This window comes from Zeugodacus cucurbitae, chromosome 3 (assembly GCF_028554725.1).
Source record: "Zeugodacus cucurbitae isolate PBARC_wt_2022May chromosome 3, idZeuCucr1.2, whole genome shotgun sequence".
Classification (NCBI taxonomy): Eukaryota; Metazoa; Arthropoda; class Insecta; order Diptera; family Tephritidae; genus Zeugodacus; species Zeugodacus cucurbitae.
The window spans coordinates 72,653,337-72,668,048 of record NC_071668.1 but is presented as its reverse complement, the minus strand read 5'-3'; the positions used below and the strand labels follow the sequence as shown (position 1 = coordinate 72,668,048).

The 14,712-nt window shown below is 34.1% G+C and overlaps 1 protein-coding gene across 3 annotated transcripts in view; it reads left to right on the top strand.

Annotated features, from left to right (window-relative positions):
• Positions 1-14,368, top strand: part of LOC105215935 (trissin receptor) — a 68,269-nt gene extending 53,901 nt beyond the window's left edge. The window contains exons 6-9 of one of the 3 annotated variants that reach the window (XM_054227222.1): positions 652-666; positions 961-1,271; positions 13,120-13,339; positions 13,683-14,368. In XM_054227222.1, coding sequence (XP_054083197.1) covers positions 652-666; positions 961-1,271; positions 13,120-13,339; positions 13,683-13,733 — 597 coding nt within the window. In that variant the 3' untranslated portion in view covers positions 13,734-14,368. Of the gene's footprint in view, positions 1-651; positions 667-960; positions 1,272-13,119; positions 13,343-13,682 lie in introns of all 3 variants that reach the window. The other 2 variants (XM_054227221.1, XM_054227223.1) reach the window with 2 other exon arrangements.
• The last annotated feature ends 344 nt before the right edge of the window (positions 14,369-14,712 follow it).

The following is a 14,712-nucleotide window of genomic DNA, read 5'->3' as shown; positions in this document are numbered from 1 at the left end:
ACTAATGAGCTTTGATAGTGACAGAAGACATGAAACGATTGTTGGCAAAGATGAAATTTCTAAAAATCATCTTGTATTCCTTTACATTCCTGGAAGAAGACTGAGACAATTTAATACATTTGTAGCGTTTTTAGGCAGCCAAATTAATTGATCAATTAAAATTTTTATTGAGAAACTCTTTTTTGCTTTTCACACTGTCGGCTACTCGATAACCGATCAGCTGTTATACATTTTTGTTTTTGCTTTTCATAAGAAGTTGGTAAGTTTCAACAGCTGATTAATATTTTTAGCAGCGACATCTACCGTAGCTTTTTTATCAAAAAATTCAGGCAATCGCAGACAAAGAACGTATATCGTCTTTGTCGCAGAGTTACATTTGATTTTCAAGTCGATTAAAATTCAATTCAAAATAAATGTAGATTTTATTTTGTATTGTAAATCGATCTTAATAAGCGTTTTAATTGAGCGGAGGCCGGTTAATTGATCAATTAGCTCCTGTCTAAAAACGTTATTATACATATACGTTTTTATATAGTTATATTAATTTAATTTATTTTTTACTAATCTCTATTAACTATTACTTGCTAAATTAACTCCTAATTTTTCTCTCTTTTCTATATTTATTTCTCTACTGAACCGACAACATGACAGTACGAAGGCAGTCAGGTGGGTTGAGTCTTAAAAAATTATAGAAATTGAGATTCATCTCATTATGCTTTTTAAAGTGAGTTTGAGGAAAAATACATACATTAGTTCCTGAAGTCATGAACTACGGAAAGGCAATTAGTATGGGAGTTTGAGAGTTTGTTACGTTAAAGACAAAATTAAACTTTAAGAAAATATAAAGAATATATATATTAAACATATATATTCTTATTGCATGTATTTAACAGTTATGTACACAAATTTAATTATAGTTTATTTACTAAATCGCATTCTCTACCAAATCTCAAATTACAGGTTTCGCTCGACTCCGAACGCCCCATTGTGTCGGCATGCCGCAACGGCAGCAATAATAACGGTAACGGTAGTAGTGGTGGCATCAGCGGTGGCAGCATGAATAGCACACATAAAAGTAGTTTTATGCAACATCATCATCATACATCGGCGCATCCGCATCCACATCAGCGAACGCGCGTCGCCCACATGTCGCACTCGTCGAACAATGTGTTGCGTGCCAGGCGTGGCGTTGTGCGCATGCTCATCATTTTCGTATTAACCTTTGCACTCTGCAATTTGCCATATCATGCGCGTAAAATGTGGCAATACTGGTGAGTTGATACATACATATATATTCTATATACATATATATACCAAACACCAGCGAATTGTGCAACAAACCAACTTTGCGGTTCATTTGACAAAAAATTGGTAGGTTTCTTATATTTTTTTTTGCGCGCGCTAATGCGAAATTTATGCGCTGCACTGCGCTCTTAAGTTGAATATAATATTGCGCAATATAAATTGCTGCTGTCTTCGTGTAGTTAAGCAGATAAAAATGCTAATGCAGACAAATTACTGTGCGTACACTAACAAATTTGTAACTCCTTGCCTGCCAGCCTCGGCTGATTAATGAATTCGTACAGTTTTGCGACAAGTTTCGTAATATTGAATATAATGAAGTAGAAAATTTGGCATTTTGGTGATTAAAGTTAATTTTTACCATAAATACTCAAAGCTATGCGCAATGTTAAGAAGTGAGTAAGTAAAGGCTGAAGCCATCTGGCGTAAATCTCATGAGTTACGAAGGCAGACTCATTCACTTTATAATATTTTCTGATGATTCATAGACTATGCAAATTTATTTAATTAAATAAAGTGGTTACAAGTAAAACTTGGAAGATTCTGGAGAGTTTAAATACTTATGAGAAGTCCGAATAGACTTTCAAGAGATCTTCATTCCTCGAAATTCTTGCTTCTCTATTATCTCAAATCAAGTACGATTGAAATACTTCTTCCAAAAGCAATTTCAATCGACTAATTAGAATAAACTAACTGACGTAATAATTCGAATCATTGTGAATCATGTTCTCGTCTCGCTGAGACTAAAGCTAATAATTTCAAAACATTTCTACTTTTGCTTCGAAGTTTGAAAAGAGCATTCTCACTAATTGATCTCACTGATTTCGATCGCTTATCTTGGAAAGTATTATGTCATAAAATATAAGGCAATGTTCTTCCTGACCTATATCGGGTAATAAATATGAGTATTGGTGTTGGACTAAATTCTTTTGAGTTAGTAAAACATATTGAAAATATTAGCCTATCGTACCTAAATCGGGATTTACGTTATTATGGTCTACAACTTTGCAAAATGTTATTTAAAATATTGGCCGTCGCTAGCTACTACTTTTGACCATCTTTCTGGTAGCATACGTATTCCGTGAACTGAAGTGCTCGTTAGCTAGACCGTGTGCCATCGATCGGATGGAGCAACGTCTGGAGAATACGGCGGGTGGGGTAAGATCTCACATTTCAGGGTCTAAAAATATTTTTTGACCACCTTTGCGACGTGAGTCCGAGTATTGTCATGCTGGAGAATGACTTCATCGTGTCTTTCCTCGTACTGTGGCCGTTTTTCTTTTAGTGCTCGGCTCAAACGCATCAATTGCGTTCGTTATCGATCTCCTGTGATGGTTTCAGTCGAGTACCACCATGCCGTTCTTCGACTTCATAATCACCATTCTTAAAACGTTGAAACCATTCGCGACATGTTCTTTCACTTAGGACAGCCTCACCTTACGTATCCGATACGCATTCGATGAGCCTCAGCCGCACTTTTCTTCGAATTAAAAAAGAAAAACAAAATTTGCCGCAAATGTTGAGAATTCGGCTCAAAAAATTACATTTTCAGTTGAGAATAAGTTTGGGATGCAAACAGATCTCTACAAATATTGTGTTGGGTTAATGTTGACACAAATGTCCAAGATCGATATAAAACGATTTAATCGATTTAATCGACCAGTGCTTGACCCTAGAGACATCTATTGGAAAACGGCGGAAGCAAAGTTGTAGACCAATATTAGCACCTGAGCGCCACCTACCAGATATGAGTTTTATATGAATCCTCTCCATAAAGTTGTAAACAAAATTTGGAGATTTCAGTGTAGAATAGTAACGGTTAAATTAAGTTTTCACCGCTGAGGTTAAGAAATCCCTTTAACCCAAAATTATTAAATTTTTGTGCGGCATCGCTGATATCTTGCAAATATTTATTCCATCATATCCATAGCATTAAAATATGAATATGATTTTTTATGAATTTCTTTTCTCAAAATTATCTGCTAATTTTATCAAATAATACCAAAGATACCAACCAAATGTCTTCAAGCACCTTAAATTCTTGATTATAAATATTAATCAAGTATTTACTGTATTCAACGAAGCGTAGAAATATACATGACACTCATGAATGGGTTACATTGAGTGGCCAGAGAATAAGAGCAACAAGCAGTGAGTGGAGAAAATAATAACAAAACAACAAACAACCAGCAAAACGGTATATATTGTTGCAAACAACCAAAGAGAGAACCGACAGAAAATGAAACGGGTTGACAAAATAATTAATGAACTGTAAATAAAGACAACTTGCTGTAGTCAGAAAACAAGTGAACAGGTGAAAATAACAACAACAACAAATGCAACATACCAAATGAGAAAGAGCAATTTTTGTATTTGCTTTACCGTAAATGAAAGACGGCGAGTGCAATGAAAAATACACAAGTTGCACCATGGTGTTGTTGTTGCTGTTGTTTACTTCCTCATTTTGTTGTTCCTTGTGGCGCGGAAGTGAAGCACACACATTTCATTGGCGAAATGTATTCACGGCTGACTGACTAAGTGTGCTACTTCGTATAAATGAGCGAATAAATGCATAAATGAATGTACGTATGAATGGGAGAAGGAAAGAAATGTTGCGCGACAAATGAAAATTTGCGCAATTTTACTTACTTTTGTTTGTAATCTGGTCACGCTGCAATGCGGTTGCAGAGGATGTTGTTGTGTGCAGTACAAGTTTTTAATTTCGCGTTGAGATATTGTAAGATTTCGTATTTTCAGTTTCATTAACTGTTTAATGAAGGTTTATGGATGAAAGATAATAAGTGGAAGAAAGCGTAATTAATAGTTGAATAACAATGAAAATTTATTTTTCATGAATGAATATAATAATGGTTATGATTAATAGAAAATTTAATAAATTACAAGTTATAATAAAATGAACATATATATTTTCTATACATTTTCTTTTATTATTCGTATTTTTTTAATATTATAAATTTTTTCATACAATTTTTTAATAGTTTATAATTATTTTAATAATTAAAATTTCTTCAATTCATCCATACAATTTTACGGTGTTTTATTCCAAAAATACTAATTTATTTTAAAGAAATATAAGGTCTACAACTTTGCTTCCGCCGTTTTCCAATAAATGTCTCTAGGGTCAAGCACTGGTCGATTAAATCGATGAAATCGTTTTATATCGATCTTGGACATTTGTGTCAACATTAACCCAACACAATATTTGTAGAGATCTGTTTGCATCCCAAACTTATTCTCAACTGAAAATGTCACTTTTTGAGCCGAATTCTCGACATTTGTGGGAAATTTTGGTTTTGTTTTTTAATTCCAAGAAAAGTGCGGCTGAGGCTCATCGACTTTTGTAACCGTTTTTATAGCAAAAAAAACTTAAACCTATTAAAACCTATATATTTTTTCAATTTTGTTTTTAATATTTTAAAATGACTTTAAACATTTTCTAATATTTAGTACTTTTTCATTTAGATTTTAGTTTTAAAATCAATATATATTTTTTTTATATTATTATTTAACTTTTTTTGTATTTAATTTTAATTTTTTGAAATTTTTATTTTTATTTATTATAAATTATTTTAGCTTTTAAATATTTTTAATATCATATATTATTAAGTTAATGTCCAATCTATTTAGACCCCCTAAAAAGTTTTTTAATAAGCTTTTTCGTAAATTTTATGTTTTAAATGCTTTAGAACATTTATTATTTCTTTTATATAATAAATATTATAATTTTATTTTTTGCTTAATCTATGTTTTAGGATTAAAAAATTAGGTAAATTTCTATGGTTTGCTACCAGAACTCTCAAAATGGGAGAAATCAGATGTCAGCTGTCAAACTTTCTCTATTCTTATTTTTTTTTTATAAATGACTGTGTTATATAAATTTCCAAACTAAATCCTCCTTGATTTCTCCCAACTCTTTAAAAAAGTATTTTTCGTGCGCTAATTTATTCACCCTACTACTGTTGTACACTGGCTCAAAATATACACTTTTTCGGTTTTTTGAGTGAAACTCTTTCATTGCATATATTTGATCATATTCAACGAGTTTTTATGTCAGTTGCTTTTGCTTGTTTTCGTTTGTTTATTTTCATTCGCTTTCGTTTTTCCGTTCCTCGTAAATTTCACATTCATTTATTCACCTTTCATCGCTTTCATTATTTTAACTCTTTCATTCGTTCACTCATTTATTCGTTTATTAGTATTTGTTTTCCGCTTTTGTTTGGCTTTTGCTGGATTCACACCTGAGTAATTGGATTTAATTACCAGGTAATTTCACGCAATTAAGTTGCAAGTGTGACACGTCATTGACAGTCGCCTGTGTTCGACGCTCACTGTTTGGCATTTGACATGTGAGTATTATTATGTGAGTACTTGTTTGTGGATATGATGATTTTGACTGGAATATAAACTAGAACCAGAGGCTTCTCATTAATTTTAATCTTTCCGTTCACATACACTAGTGTATAATTCTTTAAGTTAAATCATACATTTTGAAACATTTTGAGTGAGATCTGCAGTTCCTTTAGAATAATCCAAATATCCGCCTCTTAGTTTCATGTCGACCATACTAACTCTCTCCTAATTATTCAAGCTAGGTTAGACTTGCTATTTAAAGTTTGAAGGGAAATATATTCTTAATGTTCTGACAAATACTTCAAAATGTCGTTAAACTCAGGCTAAAGACGGTTCTTTATATGGAGAAATCTGCTAAAAATTCTTGGATAAATATTTTTTCGAAAAGAAGGAAATTAACGAATATTAAAAATCTAGTTTGTAAAGAGCTTTTAGATTTAAATGTTCCAAAAAATAAATTTTTCTGAAAATACTGAAGCATATCATATTTTTATTTTTTTAAATTCCAAATCTTGTCAAGCATTATTTCCAAAAAAAAAAGAAAAGAAAACACAAATGCTTCTGCTCTTGGATAAGTCACCTTGTCCGACATGTCCACTCGCAGACACAAACACAGTTAAGCATGTACTTCCACATAAAATGCTGCATAATTGTTAAGTTTTCAGGTGTGCTTAGGAAAAAGTGCATTTTGAGGGCATTTGAGATTTGAAGTAAATTATAGAAAAACGCACTTTAGTGCCATTGCGTCTAAATTGAAAATTGCTGGAGCGACGCCGGCAAGTTGGTCGAGTGAGCATGAACATAGTATGGCTGTTAGAGAAATGGTGAGGGAGTGTGAGAGGGGGAGTAAATGCAGCATTGAGTTAAGTGAAAATGCAAAAATGAAATTTTGAAAATCTTGGGGAATTGGGACGGCATAGCTGCAACAAAAGTCAAGTGAAAGATGTCGGTGTATGTATTTCTGCATGTGAATTTTGTGTTGTGTTTTATGCTGTGGAATTTAAACATTTAATGAGTTGAATTTCCGTTTAAATTTCCTTATTGCTTTAGGTATTTAAATTGTTAATTAGCTGCAATTAAAATCTGCTGAGGTTTAGTGTATTCAACTACGTAAACAATTTCGAAGAATTAAACAAAAATTTTAGCTTTAAAATTTCTTCTTTAGTCGTTTCTATAAGGTTACTAAAAGCAGTTCGGTTATGAGAATTATGCAGAACTGTATTTTTCTTCTTCTAAGAGATAAATTTCTTATTGTCATTTGCAAAAATTTAAGACACTTGCAGTTCTTAAGCCACCTTCAAAAGACTGATGTAGTTTTTGATATATTTTTGCATGCAAATTTTATATTATGAGGGGTTTCTTAACTAGAATTGAATTCAAATTTTTAGAAAACTTTAGACTTTCATCGGCAATTTTTTCATATTGGACTTATTTTTAACATTTTTTTTTAATCAATTTCCAGTACCTTTAGGTCATATATATGGTCCATCTTCGTTTTCCAAATCTTGGCATTGTTTTATTATTTTGATTCAAAAAACATTAGAACAGTTGAAAGACTTTCGATCTAGTCGCCTTATTATTACCAAATCTAAAAACCCTATCAAACCCAAACTCGTCCATAAAAATTGTTCCTTTCAAGTGACATTTCGATATCTTATTCGTTGGATTGGAAATTTCATACAATATAGCTGCTAACATACATATATAGTACCCTAATCACTCATGTATGTATGTGATTGGCGTTGAAACCGTTTAGCCGGTTATAGCCGAATCGATGATAGCGCGCCACTTCTCTCTTTTCTTCGCAGTTCGGCGCAAGTTGGAGATTCCAAGTGTAACCAGACCGCTCTCCACCTGGTCCCTCCAACGGAGTGGAGGCCTTCCCCTTCCGCGGCTTCCTCCGTTGGAACATCCATCGAACACTTTCAGAGCTGGAGTGTTTTCGTCCATACGGACAACATGACATAGCCAGCGTAGCCGCTGTCTTTTTATTCGCTGAACTATTCGTCGTTGCCAATGTTCTGAGGACCATAAATCTTGCGCAAAATTTTCCTCTCGAAAACTCCTAGTGTTGTCTCATCTGATGTTGACATCGTCCAAGCTTCTGCACCATAAAGCAGATTTTTTTTTGGTTCGTCGAGAGAGGACTTTACTGTTCAATGATTTTGGTTCGTCGAGAGGTGACTTTATTTTTCAATAGCCTACTCAGTCCAAAGCAGCACCTGTTGGCAAGAGAGATTCTGCACTGGATTTCGAGGCTGACATTGTTGGTGTTGTTGATGCTAAGTCCCAGTTATACGAAATTATCAACAACTTACGACGAAGTTATGACTGTCTAATCACTCATACTCATCATTTACCTCTTCTCTCTCTGCCAAATAAATCTCGCTCACAGCATTTACTCGACACATGATTATGTAATTTTTTTTTTATGGAACCACTTTGTTTGTTTAGGTCTTCAGTATTACCGAGCTTTTTGAGTTAATATAAAATTTCCTTAATAAAAAGTAGATGCCAAAAATTTGTTCTCAGGACAGTCAGCCCTCTCCCGATACTCGCTTAGACAGATTTATAGATCTTTCATAGCAAAACTTTCTTCGTTGCATTACTAGAACCACTAACTGAGTTTATAGAGTTAGCAACATCAAAAAGTTCTATAAATAAATACCCTTCTTCTATAGATACTGGGATATTTAAATAAAATGTGGTAACTTTTCGATCACGTGGTAGGATATTATAGAGAGTCACTTTAATCTGTAGATTTTACAAATTTATGTGGCATACTTCTAACTCTGTTAGAACTTTAGAAGTCAAAGTCAAAGTAGAAAAGTCCTCTAACCAGTGTTGACACGTACCACAAAATTAATCAAATCTTCCTACCACTACATTTAAAAGAGAAAGTTGTAACCAGAATGAATAACGCCAAAAATGAAGACAGTTAATATAAACCAAAAATAGAAAATAAATACCACAGTAAACTAATGCTTGGCCTTTTGATAAGATCACGTAACTTTTAATTCTCCAACACATACATACACACACATTTCATGCAACCAAGTTGCACCCACACTCAAGTGAATGTAAAAGGTAACTTACAAAGCTAAACTCACTCTAAATGCATGCGAAGAATGTGCTGCGTGACGCAATAACTTTGGTAGAGTGTGTAGAGTATGTGTGTGAGAAAAATGTGGAAAATTGTTTATTTCATTTCTGTTAGTGGAAAGTGACTCTGGCTGCGAATTCTACTTCTACAAAAAGTTTTTAGCACGAAATGAAAAGCAAAGATAGTTTAAAAGCGAGACCGTTGCGGTAGTGGGTGGCTTTTAACGTAACTATATGGTTATTTTTAGAGTGACATAAAGCTAAAAGGTGATATGTGTTTTGTACGAATTTGAAATAGTATTTGGTTACACTGAGTGTACTTGAGAAAACAAGTTTGTTTTCAGTGTGTTTTTAAATATTTTTTTTTTAACTTTTATGTGTTTTTATTTGAAGGTTTAGAAGGGAAATGGTTTTCTGACATAATAGAAAGGACATCTAAATATTAGATACCTCTGCAACACACATGAAGCTGGTTGTCTTGCTTTCAGGTTGTAAGCAAATAAGTGTTTATTTATACTATATTGTAAAAGGATTTTCAATTCGTAAATTGGAAGTTTAACTTATATTTTTTTAACCAAAAATTTTCTACTTTCTTATTATGTACGATATTTAGTTTCACACAAGGCTCTGATTGATCTTTCTTTAGGGAGGTTTTTTATGTGGTGGGTCCCAAATCCTACGCGCTTCGCGTTCCCACTTTAGCTCGCCTCCCTAAGGATGTCTGTTGGCTACCCAGAGGATACTTGGTCTGAAACCGGAAGTCTTGAGCTGTTTGAGCCACATGCAAAAGGATCTTTCCTAGCCACTCCCAAGTGAATGGCAGTCAGAAACTTTCCTCGCTTGCGTCAATTTCTACATATGACCCCATCACAGAGAAAAGTACTTTTATTTAAATATATTATGCAGTAAAACCTGTAAAGTTGGACACCCTTATAATTTGGACACTCGCTGAAATTGGACAAAATGTTCTGTACAAACATAATATAGTACAAACGTAACTTGTACAAAAAGTACTGAACCGTAGGTGTCTAGCTTAGACAGGTTTTACTGTAATTTATTTGAAATTTATAGTTCAATTGAAAATTTTTCGTGTGGCCACTTTCTTGACTCATTTTGTTATTTTTCATTACTTTTTCGACCATCTGCGCCGGTATAGTAAGGCTCCAGCACAAGTTTTTGCCTTGAGCACGCTAATATTCCAAGAAACATTTTGCTTTTCAAATAACCTCAAAAAAATAAGTCAAAAGTTGACTCCTTTTGAACTTTAGACTTCAGCGGTCAACCAATGCCATATTTTTTCATGTCGGACGCTCATTGACAGTTTGAACGAAGCGAAGTGGATGTCCGTCAATAACTGTATAATTTATTTAAGATTTTCTTACGGATATAATAAATGGCATACCCTCCCTCTATATCCTGAAACTAGTAATTTTTGAACGTTAACTATGAAAGTTAATTACATTTTTAGAGAGTATTAAGTATATTTATTTTATTAATTTTTTATTTTAATATTTTTAATATATTTATTTATTTTATATTTTATATACACTATATAGGTATTACTATTCTACTTTTTTCTAAAAATTTTAACAAACAAATCATTTTTTATTCAAGTTATAAGTTCATGCTATAAAAAAGCTATGGGAATGGCAAAACTGTGCGTGGTAACTTTCAGCAGAACTTTCTATTGCTTTTAGAATGTGTGAATGCTTCTCCGAATGAGTATGTGCTTTTCTGCAACATTTTACTTGCGAAATTGCATTTCTAAAGTATTGGTCGAACTTTTTGCAGCTGTCATACCTAAATTGCCAATGGCAAAGCAAACTTTTGATCTCTCACATTGACAAAGTATTGATAGATATACTTAGCACTTCTTATGTTATATTCTTTCTGAGATGGGTGGAGCAAGCTGTTGACGTGAAATAAATAATTAAATAAATTATGAAATGTTTTCAAAGGTAGTTTAGTGAAAAAAGAGAGAAATATTCGAACAAAATTGAAGAGAGAATGTTAGATAACTTATACTCGTATACTGTGTGTGCTCATCGAGAGAGGATTTCATTTTTAGTGCATCTGTTCAGTCAGGTTTTAGCTGTGTTAGGTTAGGTTTTGAAACAGATTCATGAGAATGAGATCGAGATCACGGTGATCGTAATTAGATAGTTGAAACGCCGGTTCTATGTATCCGTGTAAGTATGGATGAAAAGAACTTCATGCATCAATGCAACCTTGAAGCTATACTTAACCGATTGAGGAGGTTAGTTTTGATTCCAAGAAATTCGCACGGTTGCCAGAAGGGGTTCATCCAAGATGTTTCGAGCTTGATATAACGAAAGCTGGACAAAAGCGAACAGGAACAATATATATTTTTGGCTTAGAGTAATCTGACGACGGATTTCATGGATTACATTTCTGAGGTGCAGGTTGATTCTAATACGATGAATTTGTCAGATAAATGCTGTTGTTAGATTAGGTTGTATTGTTATAGGGGTCACATTATTTCAACTTTGATTTTGTTTGAAAGATCGAAATTGCTTGAAAAGTTAACTAAGTTGCAGGTATAGCGTTACGGGGTCACCAATTTTAACAATACAGCGACAATACCCTTTCGGCTTGCCTTTATAGTCGACCTATGTATCTATCTAACAACAAAGCGGCGGGGGCCGATGGATTACCGGCCGAGCTATTCAAATACGGCGGAGAACTGATAAGGTGCATGCATCAGCTTCTTTGTAGAATATGGTCGGAAGAAAGCATGCCTGACGATTGGAATCTTAGTGTGCTCTGCCCAATCCATAAGAAGGGAGACCCCACAATCTGCGCCAACTACCGTGGTATAAGTCTCCTCAATATCGCATATAAGGTTTTGTCGAGCGTATTGTGTGAAAGACTAAAGTCCACCGTCAACGAACTGATTGGACCTTATCAGTGTGGCTTTAGACCTGGAAAATCCACAATGGACCAGATGTTCACCATGCGCCAAATCTTGGAAAAGACCCGAGAGAGAAGAATCGATACTCACCATCTTTTTATCGATTTTAAAGCTGCCTTCGATAGCACGAAAAGGAGCTGCCTTTATGCCGCGATGTCTGAATTTGGTATCCCTGCAAAACTAATACGGCTATGTAAGCTGACGTTGAGCAACACCAAAAGCTCCGTCAGGATCGGGAAGGACCTCTCCGAGCCGTTCGATACCAAACGAGGCTTCAGACAGGGTGACTCACTATCGTGCGACTTCTTCAATCTATTGCTGGAAAAAATAATACGAGCTGCAGAACTAAATAGAGAGGGTACAATCTTCTACAAGAGTGTACAGCTCCTGGCGTATGCCGATGATATTGATATCATCGGAAGCAACAACCGCGCCGTTTGTTCTGCGTTTTCCAGACTAGATAAAGAAGCGAAGCGTATGGGTCTGGTGGAGAATGAGGACAAGACAAAATATCTCCTGTCATCAAACAAACAGTCAGCGCACTCGCGTCTTGGCTCCCACGTCACTGTTGACAGTCATAACTTTGAAGTTGTAGATAATTTCGTTTATCTGGGAACCAGCATTAACAACACCAACAATGTTAGCCTTGAAATCCAACGCAGAATCACTCTTGCCAACAGGTGCTACTTTGGACTGAGTAGGCAATTGAAAAGTTAAGTCCTCTCTCGACGAACCAAAATCAAACTCTATAAGTCGCTCATTATTCCCGTCCTGATGTATGGCGCTGAAGCGTGGACGATGACAACATCCGATGAGACGACTCTTGGGGTTTTCGAGAGAAAGGTTTTGCGCAAGATTTATGGTCCTCTAAACATTGGCAACGGCGAATACCGCAGACGATGGAACGATGAGCTGTACGATTTATACGACGACATTGACATAGTTCAGCGAATAAAAAGACAGCGGCTACGCTGGCTGGGTCATGTTGTACGGATGGAAGAAAACACTCCAGCTCTGAAAGTATTCGATGCAGTACCCGCTGGAGGAAGCCGCGGAAGGGGACGACCTCCACTCCGGTGGAAAGACCAAGTGCAATGTGACCTGGCTTCACTTGGTGTTTCCAGTTGGCGCCAAAAAGCAAAAAGGAGGAATGAGTGGCGCGCTCTGGTGGATTCGGCTATAATCGCTTAAAGCGGATCCTACGCCAAATATATATATATATATTGTATATTACTTACCCTCATACACATTTTCTCATATTTATATATACATTTTGAATTTTCAATCACAAGATATTATCACCTCCGCTCACACTCATGCATACATTTTCGTTATTTACCTACACTTAAATGGAATTTACAATTCTGCCTATTGCTAAAAATGTCTTTCTCCTATTGTATTTATTCAAACAGGTCACGTTCATATCGCGGTGACTCGAATTTTAATGCGCTACTCACACCGCTCACCTTTCTCGTCACCTACTTCAATTCGGGCATTAATCCGCTGCTCTACGCCTTTCTAAGTCGCAATTTTCGCAAAGGCATGAAGGAGCTGTTGCTCTGCTCGTGGAAGAAGGGCAAAGGCAAATCCTCATCGAATTCATCGATGCATCACAAGCGTGTGGCATTGCAGGTAGTTGGTATAAAAGCGGAATATGCGTGAAAAATTAAAAAAAAAAACAAGAAAATAAAAAATTATTTATGACAAATAGAACAACACACTAACAAATAAAATTGCATATATTGGATATACTAATGCACAGCGCAAAGCGAAAAAAACTCTTAATTATTGGCAACCAAAAAACACTTGACCACATTTTCGGGTTTATGACAATCTGGCAACTGCACTTTTTTATTTTCACTTTTTGCTTTCGTTTTCAATAAACCGTTTGCTTATCCTTGCAACGTTGCCAAACCAAACATCCTTCCATTGATTATATACAGTTCCCTTATGCAGTTTTTACGAACTCTTTTAGACTCACTCGCTACCAACCGACACAACGCATATTGGCAACGAACAGCTATGATGACCCATACGTCGCGTGCGCGTACAACGGCGAGCTTTTGGCACAGCCTCGTAAGCGTCTCACCTATAAAGCTGCATGTATCACAGTTATATTTATGTATTTCTACGTCAGTTGGCAAATAATTACTGAATATAAGTAATATATACTCATTAGTTAGTGCTTTGCTTTTCAACACTTCCGTTTTCCGACCATTCGTTATAAGAACTCTTCGAATTTGCATTGAAGTGAAAATCAAAACAAACAATTGCTGTGCTATAGCTTTTTCTTGTAATTTTAGGCAGTTTTAAGCAACATTTTTATCAATGTGATGTTTTTTGAAGCTTCAAATGTGATTAGTAATAACGGTTTTTGGCATAAACTCTAAATATTTGATATTTATTGAACATAATATTGTACAATTAAGTAGTGTTTTAATGTAGTTAAGTACAAGTAATTAAGTATAAAACTAATTATATGAATACACAGATATGAGATATGAGTACTGTTATATAATATAATAATATTAATATGTGCTTGTAAATAAGCTTGAAGCGTAACTTTTCTATCTACTGTATGTATATCTGGTGATACAATACTTAATGAAATAATTTACTTAAATCAATTTATTAATTTTGTGAATTACTTTGAGTTCTAGCTTCTTTCAATGGCTAAACAGCTTAATAGCTTAATTAATTAAGCAAAGTTATTTAACGTTTTGAAGCTTATTAATGTGATTATATTAAAATTAGTATTTTTACAAGACTAATAACAAAAACAAGTTGATTGTGATGTCACTAAAGAAAATATAAATTTGTGATTAAAACATTTTTAATATTTTTATATTTATTTATAATATTAATAATTATTTAATTTAATTTAAATTTATTTTATTTTATTTTATTTTTTTTATTTTACTTAATTTTATTATTTAATTTAATTTAATTTAATTTAATTTAATTTAATTTTATTCTATTTTATTTTAATTTAATTTAATTTAATT